Consider the following 14747-nt stretch of genomic DNA (forward strand, 5'->3'; position numbering starts at 1 on the left):
CCCCTGGTTTATGGCAAAAAAAGTTTGGGGTGGTTAGATTAATGAACTATAATGTGAAATTAATATTAATGTTTTATAAATCAAAGTATTTTGTTGTGTCACACATTATTAGTTCTTTGTTACATGTATAGTAGACCATTTTTTGTCGGTGGATAATAATGATTGCCCTTTTCACCAGCTACCACCACAAGTAAATTTCAGATCTGTGGGAAACACTGTAATACAATACTATGTACACTACAGTATATTAATAGACAGTGCAGGTCTATAGATTATAAATGTGACTGATGTTATAATGGTAATAATTTCTAGAGGTAGGCACTGTTACTGCTTCTGCTTTCTATTTCTCTTTTGCCGATTAAAAAAGCTTAATCCACTCATTATTTCAGATTTAAAAGTCTACTTGCTGTCCCGATAACAGGCTTTACATTACAGCTTTGCGTTTTTTATATCCTGAGTCAGCTTGAGCTTTGCTCGTTCAGTGCAATGGGCTTGACATTAGCACTTCTTTTTGCTACAATCTCTGTGCAAACTTTTTAGATTTTAGAAAAGATATGGTCTATTAATAGTAAGATTATTAAAAAATGGGATAAAGAAAATGCAGCGCGTGGTCGCAACAAGAGCCAGTTGTCATCACCATAGAAACCGGAAGCAAGCTGAAACTTCACTCGAGCTTTAGCGCGGTAGCGCTCACGGCCGTTCTCCGATCGACTCCGTTTTACACACAATATTAATCATACTTGGGACCCAAAGTAATAAACTAGGACCGACCCGGACCAGACTGACCATTTCAAATATAAACCCGGAACCATACGGGTCCTCTCAGGGAAGAAATACCTCTAATGGTAAAACTCTGCTCAAGTTCAGAAACATGAAAGGATACAATGTGACACTGAGCTTGTTTCGTTTCGCACCCAATTCATTGAGAAACAAAGAGCACGTGAACGCACACAACATGCTTGCACGCAAAATGAAGCCAACTTGGATGCTATAAACACATATGCACATAAGCATATGCAACAATTTTGGTCGCAGTGTAGTTCCCTGGCTCCTTAGTTACCTCAGTATGTAGTTGATCCAGTTTGCCGCGCTGGATGATGAGTTTATGACGCGTGCATCTTCACGGGCTCTCTCAACAAAACACGGGTCATCCAGTCGAGTTCAGAAAATACGGAAATTCGTAAAGTGATTTTTTTTTTAGAAAAAGTAGAGCTCCCAGTAGAGCTTATGTTTGGGAAACACTGTATGTACTGCACTATACTGCAGAGGGGGAGAAAAAAATCTAAAAAAATAGATTTTTTTGAAAATATGAATCGATTTGACCTACCAACTCCATTTTAAAATCAAATCGATTTTTTTCCCAGCCCTACTTTTAACATTAAGAGAGATCAGCATAACGGCCACTTTAATTATATGTAAAACATTGCACTAGTTGGTAAACCATTTTAGTGTCTTAACATCTTATAATGGCTATTTACGAAGAGCTCCGATGCATGAGCATTTTTTATTAGACAAATGAGGAAAAAGCGAGGAGAGAAACGATCGGGTCTGATTGGTAGGGGTGTAACGATTAACTGTGCAAATGCGCGTTTTCTCAATGAATGAATTTGAATTAATTACAGTGAAATCCCGGCACATCCGAACACCAGGGGGCGCTCTTGTGCAGAAACTCCCTTTGTGCCACAAAAGAAGTAGTATTACAAACGCTATTCCAGGAAATGTCTACAGGAAGGTTTATACACTGTTCTTCAAATTATTTCAGGTATTTTAATGATAATAAAGAATATTTTGAATGATTTTTACTTAACGATTGTTGCTTTTTTAATTTCACGTTATAAACAACTCAGACTCATAATGATTTTAGATTGATAAGGACTTCCTACTGATCACAGAGCCGTAGTACACGCACAAGCTGTGCATGAAACAAAGAATCGCAACCTTGCGAATTAGAATCGATTTCAGACAGGCATTTTTAATGGGACACGCGATTGAATCGTTACATCCCTACTGATTGGTGAATGAATACGGTTTGGTTTTACAGTGTGTGAGTTTGAGCAAGTTTGAGCTTTGTACCATCGGCGATCTCAATCCTCAATAAGTTACAAAGCTGAACATTCACCATCTTGTGTTTTGTTGTTGTTTTTGTGTATATATGTTTGTACTGGCTGTGTGTACTGTATGACAGTTTGTGAAAACAAATTTCCTGTTTACAGGACAATAAACTATCTATCTATCTATCTTGACTGATATAGCATCTTGGATTGTTGTAATGTAAATACGTGAAAACGTGAATGCAGCATCTAAATACTGAATACAGGGAAATATTGTATATGCAAGTGAATCGTTGTCATTTAGAAAGAAGATTGCATTTATGTATGAATCGAGATCATGATTCTTTTTTCGATTAATCATGCAGCCCTAGTTAAAATGACCCAGTGCTTGGTTGTTATAACCCAACATAGTTTGGTAACACAATGATTTGGTGTGTTTTGTCCAATGTTTATATTTTAATGCTTTAACATAATTGGGGATGCAAATTTATGGCAAACAAAACTATTTGGCCAAAAATAGCAAAACAACTTTGTCCGCATAAATAAAAAAGACAATAAATTTTACAGAACAATAACATTTTTGATGATGCGATCAAATAGCAACCAGTAAGGGGTGTGCATGCTTTACAAATGCAGCTAACATGTCGGCAGTTGTGGAAGCATTTTAAAGTTTCTGAGAAAGGTTTTTTGCTGTTTTAGACCGAATAATTTCAGTTGCCCAACATTCAGTACATCCCTAAAATCTTTACTGGTTTAGTATTTACTAACCTTTTAGTATCCATTCAATTTCTGTATCTGTGTATTCATAGTGTTCCCTCGCTCTTTACAAACTAGAAAGTTTGTAACAAAGAAATAAAAACGAATGGATTTATTGCAGATAGGATTAGCTGCTACAGATTACTTGTTATTGCAGCATTAGCTTAATTTGGATTAAAGTTTTAAATAAACAATAGTGAACTATGTTTTTAAAGCAATAATGGTCAGCAATTGACCACATCAAGAATGCAATCTCTAGTGGTTGACAAGGTTTGCTGTTGATATGATGTCTCATACTGTTCTTCCGTAGTTACCTTGTTATTGTTTTTAGTTTGTGTTTGGTCACTTCATTGTCATATGGTAAAATCATTAGATAAATGCCTACAATTACTTCTTCTTTTTTTTTGTTATTAGTTTATTTTATAATTAAAGACCTTACAGTATGGTTCACTTAAAAAAAAAGTATTGTTCACTTTCTTGTGAATCTTGCGACGTGCTTGCAAATGTTGTTTGACCTTGTAAACAGATTTCATTACATTCTGAATTTGACTTATTTGAATATCAATACAAGACACAGAATGGCAACGATAGGAAGTAGGCGTTTGTTTGATATGTTTTATACAGCTGCCTGTGATTTGTCGCATGTGTTGTATTCAGTCACAAGCAGATTGAACGAATAATTAGCTATAGGTGTTAATGTTTTACTTATCACATCTAGGGGTGTAACGATTAACCGTGCAAATGCGCTTTTTCTCAATGAATGAATTTGAATGAATTACGGTGTAATCCCAGCACATCCGACCACCAGGGGGCGCTCTCAGGCAGAAACTCCCTTTGTGCCACAGAAGAAGTAGCATTACAAAACGCTCTTCCAGGAAATGTCTACAGGAATATTTATATCGCTGTTCTTCAAATTTTTTCAGGTATTTTCATGATAATAAAGAATATTTTGAATGCTTTTTATTTTACTAGTGTTGCTTTTTTAAATGCACGTTATAAACGACTCCGACTCATAATGATTTTAGATTGATTGTGCGTTGTACACGCACAAGCTGTGCATGAAACAAAGAATCGTAGCCTTGTGATTCAAAATCGATTTCAGACAGGCATGTTTTATGGGACACACAATTTAATCGTTACATCCCTAATCACATCAGGAGCTGTTATACTTTCAGTAGCCCTATTTATATAAGCACATACTGTACTATGTTGTAAACCTTAATTTGGGGTATAATGAAAGGGAAGCATAATTTAAAGGACCAGTATGTAGATTTTGTAGCAGTGAGACTCACCCCTCCCTTTCGAAATGCTTAATGAAGCTACGGTAGCTGCCACAGAACAAACACGTCATCGTCTGAGACAACAAAGTGACAACATGTCTGTATAACCGTTTGTAACTCTTTCACCGCCAGCGCCAGCGTTTTTCATGATTTTCACAAAATTTTAATGTCTTCCAGAAAATGTTCTTCTTCAAATATATAAACATACAATATACCAAATGAAGGAACAGACCCTCTGCTTTCAAACAAAAAAAAACGTTTCATCCTACCTTCAGTATTTATTTTGTAATCAGCTTTTGAATATGGGTAGGTTTCTGCAAAAACACCACATTTTGAGCAAAAAGCAGAGATAATTCAATTTTTGTGACGGACTTTTCATAGAGTTCCCATTCAGAGCGATCTTTAAAGCAGACACGGACATGCAGCAGCTTGCCATAGGGCAATACTTCCGGGTTTAAAAAGTTGCGGAAAGACGGAAAAACTCGTCATTGGTGGGGAAGCGTTTTCTCTTGATTGACGAGATATCTCGTCAATGGCGGCGAAAGAGTTAAGGGCTACTATAGAAACATTGCGATATGAAATGGAAGCCATTTAAGTGGACCCGCGGCCACTGTGTATGTTGATAAAAACGGCTCATTCTACGGTAATAAATACAATACAGTTAATTTTGTAAGGATTTATATACCACTGATATTGTTATGTATATTATATTGCATCTCTTTCGAACGGATCCTTCTAAAAGCTACACAATGTACCTTGAAATAAATATGATGTTAACGTTTTTGAAAATGTATGCAAAATTATGATTTAAAATGTGAATGAATATGTGAAATTGTGTTTCTGTAGGCTTTCTAAGAGTCTTAAAAATGTTCAGGATGGGTCAACAGATGGCTGCCCCATATGTAGGTAGTTTGACAAGTAACCTTTTTATAAGCCTCAAGACTCTATTTAGATTCTGGGAGCGTTTTTCCACTGACAAGGGCCGGAAAAAGCAACACACCGCAACTGACTTCAGGTCAGGCTGGGATCAGTGATGAGAAAAAGTCGTCTTAGAAAAAACAAATCTAAAAGACGTTGTGATTTATGCAAATAGTCTGTAGTGCTTTAAGACGTCAACTCACAGAGTGAGAACAGACTATGGTTAAGGTTTACAAGGTTTACAAGTTGATTGAACAATACCTTTAATACTTCATTTCTTTTGTAGCTATGAAGTCCACCTTGCAGTTACCTTGATTTTTAGTTGTTGCGTAACCAGTTATTGAATGTGCCAACCTGTTTAAGGTGAATGATATATCACCATTGTCAGCTTCACTCACTTTAAAGTTTTTACCTTGTGACAGCGTTTGTGTCAAAATGTTTATAGCGTAAACATAGCATACGCTTACCTTCTGTTATGTGGATTGTTTTACAATTAGCATTTGTTTTGCAGTTCAAACACCGGGATTTGGAAGTAGGCCCATAAACCATATAGGACAGGGGTTTTAAAGTGTTGGGCGCGCCTTCCCTCGGGGCATCAGCATGACAGGGGAGGCGTGCAGAGTGGTGAAAAATACGTACACATTTTAACAACAATAACAGTGTGAACATATGCATGATCCTCATTTAATTGTAGATACAATGATGCTTGTATAATTATTAATAGCCATTTAAATTTAAGCTTTCTTGTGTGATTATTCTGATTCAAAGTTATTGCAATTTTAGCTATGTTCTGCTCTTTTAATAGGTAAACGGCATAAGTTTGTTTTATTAGTTTCTATTTGCATATTAGATGTCTTGACTTCTGCACATATTAGGGGGGAGGCACCATTGTGTAGATTGTGAAGAAAGGGAGACCTGCTGTCATAAATTTTGAAAACCCTTGATATAGGAAACCAAAATATCAAAGTGTTTGCGCTTTTTGATGTAAGTTGGATTGGACTTTGTGCACGCTTAACTTCCGCGTTTGACACAAGGCTGATCTTCAGTTTCCGGTATGGGAGATTTAAACGGAGTTTAACAATATCGTAGCATTCTAATGGAAAGTTAACTTGAGCACGAATACAATTTATTTTAGTTTTGTACATATATACATTTCTTGACTATCAATTATTGATTTTTTTTGCCAGGATAAAACACATGACTCTTGGCAATGTCTGATGCAGTATGGATTTATGTGAATCTAGTCAATAATTACAAATTGTCTTTGAAATAGACCAGTATTGATCATGATCAGTGTCCTGTGGGTAAAGTGTAATGATTACCTTGGTTTACCCTAGTTAACCCCTCCCTCTCTTTCTCTTTGTTTGCTCTGTAGGCAAGTTATCCTGCTTGGGAGGACTTTGTCACCAAAGGGGCCAAGCTACAATCTCAGTTGAGGTAAGAACAGACCTCCATCCTCAAACACAGACATGACCAATCACAGTCAGCATTCATTTGAATAGGGACTTATTAAAGTAATCCTGTTTCGAAAGCAGGAAATGTGCTTGATTATTACATTAGCCTGGCACAATATCGGTACAGTATTGAGCTAATGGAGAACATGTAAGAAATTGACCTTTAAAAGAAACAACAATGGTGAAAATGAATGCTTAAGGATTTATAGAGAAGGTGATGATGTACAAAGGGGCACGAGTTGAAATTTTGGACGTGAAGACGTGGAGTTTTGTTAGGTTTAATGTTGCGCATTCGATTTTTTTGTGTCTTTATTAAGAAATCAAGATTTAGATGAATAAGAAATGTAGATCCATACTTAATTGTATATGTAAGGAATTATTGACGACGGGCCGTTGAATTATTCGAAAATAATATGGCACGATGCAATGGGTGAATGACCAGCATCCTGATACAATCGGTGTAAAGCGCCCTGGACATTCATCTTTCACAGCCTTGGTTTGAAATCAACATGGCGTCGGACTGAATAAGGCATAAACCGAGCCGTACCGGACCGTACTATCCCATAGTAAAGTGGCATAGGTTCCATACCAAGTACTCTAAATCAATAAAATGATGCAGAAACAAGACATACCAGAGCCATATCAAGAACAGAAAAGACCTTTCTTTCTTGTTTGTCCTTTACTTTATGGTGCATCCCCTCTCCCTGACCTCTCTGTTCTCTGTCTCTGGAGTCTAAACAGACTAATGGCCCTCCCAAAGGTCCACTTTAAACATCAAACACGCTTCACTCTCACAAACCATCACTGCTGCTCCTCTGTCTAGACTGCCTAAAGCGGAGTTACCTTTGACTTTCAAGTATGTTGGTGTTTTTTAAACAGTGTTGGGTAATGTTTACCCATTATTTATCACGTTTTGTCCCGTTGAACCACATCATAGTACATGCAAATATAGACTCTAGACTAACTGGATGATTGCTGCTTACATGTTAGTCAACATAAAATCAATAGCATTACAGAATAATCTTTTACCTAGGTTTATTTTGAATGCTGGTTTTTGTACTAAATAAAGCGTGTTATTTTAAAAGGAATAGTACACCCAAAAATGGATTGAGCACACATGGACAATTTTATAGTAAAGGGGACATTTCACAAAACTTTTTTTAAGATGTGAAATTAATCCCCACTGTATAGATAATTTATTATAGCATGTTAAAATTGCCACTTTGTAGGTGTGAGCAAAAATGGGTGTGTCTTTTTAAATGCAAATAAGCTGATGAAATGCAAACACTGATTGCCATAATGGTGGTTTGTTGAAATTGAAACTTATTCAGATTAAGGGGTGGTATTATTATTATAAGATCCCCTTTTGATGTCACATGGGAGCCAAATTTCTAGAGCCCAACCGATTTATCGTTTTGCCGATTTTATCGGCCGATATGAGCCTTTCGCAGATATATCTGTACCGGCGTATAAGCCGCAGATATGAAGCCGATATGAACGTTCCTTACAGAAGACATTAAATGCTTTTGAAAGATGTAAGTACTTGTTTGTCCAGCAGAGTGCGCCCTACTGGTTGCTAATGGTGACCCAGGTCACTCACTGTAGTGACACCAGCCAACCCCCCTTCACTTCAGTCAGTCTCTCAGTTCAGGTGGAGGCAGCCACGCGGTTTCTTCACAACATTTTACACCTGGTATTAAGACGCGCTTTGGTCGATTGGATTATAAGTGGGCGAGAAAGACACATTCCGGTTTACATTTGGTGTTTTTAATCCGTCTCTTTTGTCCACTTGCGAGTTATTTAAAACGCAAGCGGAAGAAATGACGCGAGGCGGAGAAAGGACGCGCTTTAACTGACGCGCAGTCTGTGGGAGTACAGCTGCTTGTGTTGTTACTGAACATGCTCATTTCAAAGCAATTGATTAAATAAGCTCGCGCAACTTTACACCCTCGCTAAATTAAAGAGGCGGAGAGAAGACGCTTTAGTTTTATAAAAGTTTAAAGTCCCGGCAGAACACTGTGGGTTCGTGTTATAAAAACGTTATGCAGTACATTAAACATAAGCCTACATCAGTATGTTGTCAGCATTCAAGCATTGTCGTCTTAACGGTAAGATTCTAATTAATTTGTGAAGTACATAACTTATTGTAAAGCTAATAAACAATGACTTTATAAGTTTCCATTTTCAAAATAAGCCCATTATAACATTATCCTCGTCAAAACTGACAATCATTTAAGTTATATGTATTTTGTTTTGTTTATGTTTTAAAGTTATTTATAATTAGTCAAGTTTACTGTTTTGTGCACTTATATTAGAATCATTTTGGATAATAAAGTTTATTGTTAACTTGTAAAACACACCTGCCTATATTACATATCTTTGTCACGTCATTTTAAGTGTTTGATCACCACATTTGTGATTGTTCATTACAAAAAAAGTATTTATATATAGTATATTCTGTTAATGTATATAGTGTATTATATGTACAGTAGCCTGCTGTAGTATAATATACTGTAGTATATGTGTACTGTACTATAATATACACATAAAGAATATCGGACGATATATCGTTATCGGTCTTTTTTTACTCCCTAATATCTGTATCGGCCCCAAAAAATGCATATCGGTCGGGCTCTACAAATTTCAATTACCTATTTTTTCACATGCTTGCAGAAAATAGTGTACCTGGGTCACATTTTCTTGTTTAATAGAAGCACTGGGAACCCAATCATAGCACTTAAAGATATGTCCCCTTTAACTCTTTCCCTGCCAGAGTTTTTAAAAAAAGTTGCCCGCCAGATTTTTTCATAATTTTCACAAAAGTTTAATGCCTTCCAGAATTTTTTTTCTTTAAATTTATAAACATAAAATATAAATTAAATGAAACAGACCCTCTGCTTTAAAAACAAAAAAACTTTTCATCCTACCTTCATTAGTTCTCTTTTATCACCTCTCAAATATGGGTAGGTTTCTTCAAAAGTGCCAAATTTTGAGCAAAAAGTTGAGATAATTGTGTTTTTATGAAGGATTTTTGATAGAGATCAGATTCAGAGCGATTCTCAAAACATACACGGACATACAGCTGTTTGCCCTAGGGCAATACTTCCAGGTTTTATAAGTTTCGGAAGAGCGCCACCTGGTGGATAATAGTATTATGTATTGCCGGAAATACTCGTCATTGGCAGGGAAGCGTTTCTCTAAATTGACGAGTTATCCTGTCAGTGGCAAGGAAAGAGTTAAATGCTGTCATAATAATAATATTAATAATAATAATAATTTTATTTTGTAAAGCGCTTTACATAAGCAAAACTGGGATGCATAAAATGAACATGCAATAACAAATAACAAAATGCAATGAACAATATAGTAAAAATAAGAATAAATTAGATCTAAAAATAAAAAATAAAACTGTTCCAATTTAAGATCCAAAACACACAGTATAACCATGAAAATTTGTTACATATACATCGTCATGTGTGTTTTCTCACAACGGATGCTTAAACCAATGAGATTCAAAGTTATGAATGTTTTGAATGTATCGCTTGGGTCTTTTTCTTTACATTCTAATTTTTACATAAGCTCAAAATATTACTTGTTTCAGGGTTCCCGCGGGGTCTTAAAAAGCCTTAAAAGCATTGAATTTATGAATTTGGAAATAATACCTTAAAAAGACTTTAAAAAGTCTTAAATTTTGATGTCTGGGTCTTAAAAATTGTGCTGTATGTAACTTCTCCATATTGTATTTTTCCTTAAAAGTTTCTTTGTCAACCACATTTTGATTAAATCAGGGATGCAAACACATCGCTTTTCAGCGCCTGCGCCTTTTTATTATTAATGGCATTTTGGTTGCGAGCACATCGTGTCTCTCCCGATGAGTCTGCTGTACGTTCACATGCTCTCTGTTTCTCGATGAATTGGGTGCGACATGAAGCGAGTTCAGCGTAACATGTTTCTGAACTTGAGCAGAGTTGTATGCATAGAGGTTTTCACGGAGGACCGGGTCCGATTAACATTATGTGTAAAACCCGAGTCGATAGGAAAACGGCCGTGATCAGAGTCAGTCAGCGTTAATGTTCACGTGCAGTTTCAAGCTGCGTGCCTCCGTTTCTATTGCGATAACAACTGGCTTGGTTTGAAAGTCACGACCACGCGCTGCACTTTCTTTCTCCGTCCCTTTGTTTAATAATATTCTTATTAATGAACCATCTTTTTATATCTAAAAAGTTTGCTCAAAGATCACAAGCAAAAAAGCAATGTGAATGTTAATTAAGCCCATTGCACGAGCAAAGCTCAAGCTGACTCTAGATATAAAAAACGCAAAGCTCTAATATAAAGTCACCAGTCACTGGGACAGCAAGTAGACTTTTGAATCTAAAATAATAAGTGGATTAAGCTCTTTTAATCTGCAAGAGAGGAATTAAAAGAGGCACTTTTACTGCTTCTGCTCTATCTAAAAAAGGAAAGAAAACTACATAAACCATAACACACCGATTACATTTATAATCTCTAGACCTGCACTTTCTATCATTAATATACTATACATATTATTGTATTCAAAAGAGTTTGATAAAAGGGGTCATCTACACAAGTATTGCTTCATATGTCAGTGCAAAAACAGTAAAGTGTTTTGTGATGCTTTGACAAACATTGTCAGCTTTGTTCATTTATGGTTGGATTTATGAAATATAATGTGAAATTAATATAAATGAATGCAGCCAGATGGAAGGCCCTGGATACGTTGCAGGAGGTGGCCAGGAAGAAGAGGAAGAAGGAGTAAAGCAAGAAGAAGTGCTAGATAGTTCAATAAGAGTTTTGGTTTAACATAAAAAATGAAATTGAATATTCCAAATTAATGTCGGCGTCTTTTGATTTTCGATTTTCATTTTTCTCTATATACCTAGGTTGGTAGGGATGGCAGGGGTCTGTGGCAATGTAGCCTAAGTATCTGGATATTTGCCTGGGTGTGAGGGCTTAGATTACCTTTCTCTTTTTTGAACATACATGTGTTTGCATCTCTGTTTGTTTAATAAAGTAGTATAAATAAAGAGTGGCGGATCCAATAATTGAGAACGCAACACAGTCCCGGGTCACAGTACAAAATACTGCGAACACGTGATACCTTCAGTAAATGAAGATCACCACAATCATAGACTGCAACACAACACAGCAACAGGCAAAGGAGAAGCGGGAAAAATCAAAGAAAATCTCAGAAATTCCTTAACAACTTTACATTGTTTGGCAAACTTTCTATGGCCTACTGAAAAAAAATTTTCACACTTGCTTGGCTTATAATCTTTTTACCCATTTCACATCGGAAAAATAAATGAACACAAGTTTAAGTATTTTAGTTTTTCTTTGCTGGTAGGGACGTGAAATGGGTATTAATTTTTTATATAAATGGTCTTAAAAAGGTCTTAAAAAGACTTGAATTTAACTTGAAGAAACCTGTAGGAACCCTGTTGTTTTCTCTTACAAACATATCTGGGATAGCATAAGGATAAAAACATTATAGGTAAACTATTTCTTTAAGTGAATTTTAAGTTCAGTATTTTATAAAAGGAAAGTAATCTAGTTTTCCTCTGTGTCTATAGCGTTGACTTAACACACGTCCTATTCTAACCAAAACCGTTTTAAAGAGATGTCTGCCTGAACATCTACCTATCGAGCACAAAAGCTATAGGACTTGGGGGAACGGTGGGGGTATTGCTGAAAGGCTGTACTTTGTAGTTTGTATCACCTGATACTACTGAGCTCCCTCTGATAAGCTGAGATCTCTCTCTTCAGAATGAGCGCTCTGAAAGGATCCCTACAATAGTACCATTGACCCCGCGAGCATGGGCCCACGTCCCAGCCGATGAACACGGTGAACTCTTTCCATTGAGCTGCTCAGACTGAAGTTTTCCATCTAAACAGGAGAAGGGTATAGAAGATTGTCTAAACAAATGATCCAGGGGTTTATTTGAAAGATACAGGGGAAAATCTGTTAGGATTCAGCCAGGCGTGAAAAAGCCTACATCTGCAGAACCCAAACAAAATCTTTTGCAGGTTTTCACAGAAATGACATTTAATTTGCCTGTACGTGTTTAAAACATTGCAGTTGCTTGATGATAATCAATAATATGCTACGCTAACTTCCATAAACAATATTTAGCCAAATTTTGCAGAAGTCTAATGTTTTCATCTATAATTAATATGTTAATAACTTTTTAGTACTACAGTTATGTTATCAGTATCTTCGGCTATTTTAATGTCATTCAGCCAAAGCGTTGCGGTCAGGAGTACTGTTAATGTTGGCCCCTTTAGCTATACCTGCTGCAAACTCCAAAAATCTGTCAGTGGAAGTTTTTGTTTGGATAGGGAGAATCCAGACAATGCAAAAACTTTTGTAGGCTTTTCTTATAAACAACTTTTTCTCTTTTTGTTGTTGCAGGACGACGATCATTGTCACCAGCTCATTCCTGGACGCTTTCCAGAAAGTGGCTGACATTGCAACTGGAACACGGGGTAAGATGAGATTTCTTTCTCTCTCTTGCCTGCCTGTCTCTCCCCACACAAACAAGACAGCCTCTCTGGTGATCATAATGAGCAAAACCGGCAAATCGTACTTCACAGGAACGGTTGTTCATCATTTCTGAACGCCTCCAGTCATCCGGACTGTAAAGGGCCAAACGTTTAACTTTTTAAGGCATGTATAGGTGATGTAACCCTGAAGTGAGAAGACGGCATGGTTTATAGCTTTCAGAGTGATAGTACTTCTGATGATGCACATAAAACTGTCAAGTGACTCCATACAAAAATCTCTGGAATTTTCAGCATTGCTAAACTGTTTAACTCGGTTCAGGTTTTGATCAGTCTTTTACACATCACTTACCAACACTGTAAAAAATACTTTGCTGGCTTTAAATTTTTTTGTTGAATCAACTCGGATAGTCATTTCAACTTACTATTATTTATCTTGACTAGAGATGAGTTGTTATAACTACAGTTGAGTTGTTACAACTTATAAATTTAAGTCGACTTTTCTCAACGATATTTTATAAGTTGTGACAACTTATTTCTGTTGATATGACTTGTAAATCTGAGTTGATTTAACAAAAAATTTTAAGGCAGCAAAGTTTTTTTTACAGTGAACTGAAGCCAATAAATATTCATACAGCTTAGCTTTGCATGTTTATTGTTTTCATTTAGATACTTTAATAATTTATTATTCATTGTTTGCCTAATGGACTTAAATTGTATCTTCAATGTGTTTACATGAGATTTGGGTTCTGAATCATTACCCTCTGAATTTTATGTACACAGTTTGCTTTTTGTTTGGGTTTTTGTTTGTTTAGTCCTGCATGGATGTTGTACACAAGATTAATGATTCTTCTTGCATTCACATGAAAACAAATTTCTGTATTATTGTTTTTACGTTTCAAACTATTTACACACTACAACAGCAACCCAACAAATGGTTATTTATTAACCAGAAAGTTGGGTTTATCCATATTTGTCCAGCATTTTTTAGAGCGAATTTACTTATCCTGAGGAAAAGAGGATAAAATATTATTACTGAAAATCATTGTATTTTGCCAGTTAGTACAAGCTTTCTCTTATCTATAAATTACACCACTAGTAATCCTGTTTATCCCATCGTGTCTGCTTTAAGTGTATTATCTTTTGTTTATTTTAACTATTTTTGTTTATTATATCCTAGTAATTTTTTTAATATTCTGGGAAATCATCAGACAGTTTTTTTTTTTAGAGCTTATTTACTTTTTATAAAATAGCACTGAAATCACAGTTTACAAGCTTTCTTTTATCATAAAACTGAAAATGTATGACTTTAGTAATCCTGGTTTTCTCCTTATCTTTTTCGAATATATTATCTTTGGTTTATTTTAGTGCTGGGCATAGATTAAGCTACATTAATCGCCTGCAAAATAAAAGTGATTTTTGCATAATATATAAGTGTGTGCTGTGTGTAATTATTATGTATATATAAATACACATACATTCATGTATGCATTTAAGAAACATTTACATGTGTATATTTATTTATTTATATTTTTGTATATTCTATATTTATATATAAACAAAACAAAAAATTGTTCTGAAATGCATATATGTGTATGTGATTAAATATACATAATAATTACACACAATACACACACACACATATATATTATGCAAAAATGTTTATTTTAACAGCAAATTTTGCAATTAAGGCTGGGCTTAAACTACAGGATTTTTGAAATATTGTCCAATTATGAAATTTATTTGCAACACACACACATTTTGTTTTC

The 14747-nt window shown here is 35.5% G+C and overlaps 1 protein-coding gene across 3 annotated transcripts in view; it reads left to right on the forward strand.

Moving 5' to 3' along the window:
• Positions 1-14747, forward strand: part of mtss1 (MTSS I-BAR domain containing 1) — an 82335-nt gene that overhangs the window by 12835 nt on the left and 54753 nt on the right. For all 3 annotated transcript variants that reach the window (XM_065279623.2, XM_065279624.2, XM_065279626.2), the window contains exons 2-3: positions 6381-6442; positions 12890-12963. In XM_065279623.2, coding sequence (XP_065135695.1) covers positions 6381-6442; positions 12890-12963 — 136 coding nt within the window. The remainder of the gene's footprint in view (positions 1-6380; positions 6443-12889; positions 12964-14747) is intronic.

Source organism: Paramisgurnus dabryanus, chromosome 7 (genome assembly GCF_030506205.2).
Source record: "Paramisgurnus dabryanus chromosome 7, PD_genome_1.1, whole genome shotgun sequence".
NCBI lineage: Eukaryota > Metazoa > Chordata > Actinopteri > Cypriniformes > Cobitidae > Paramisgurnus > Paramisgurnus dabryanus.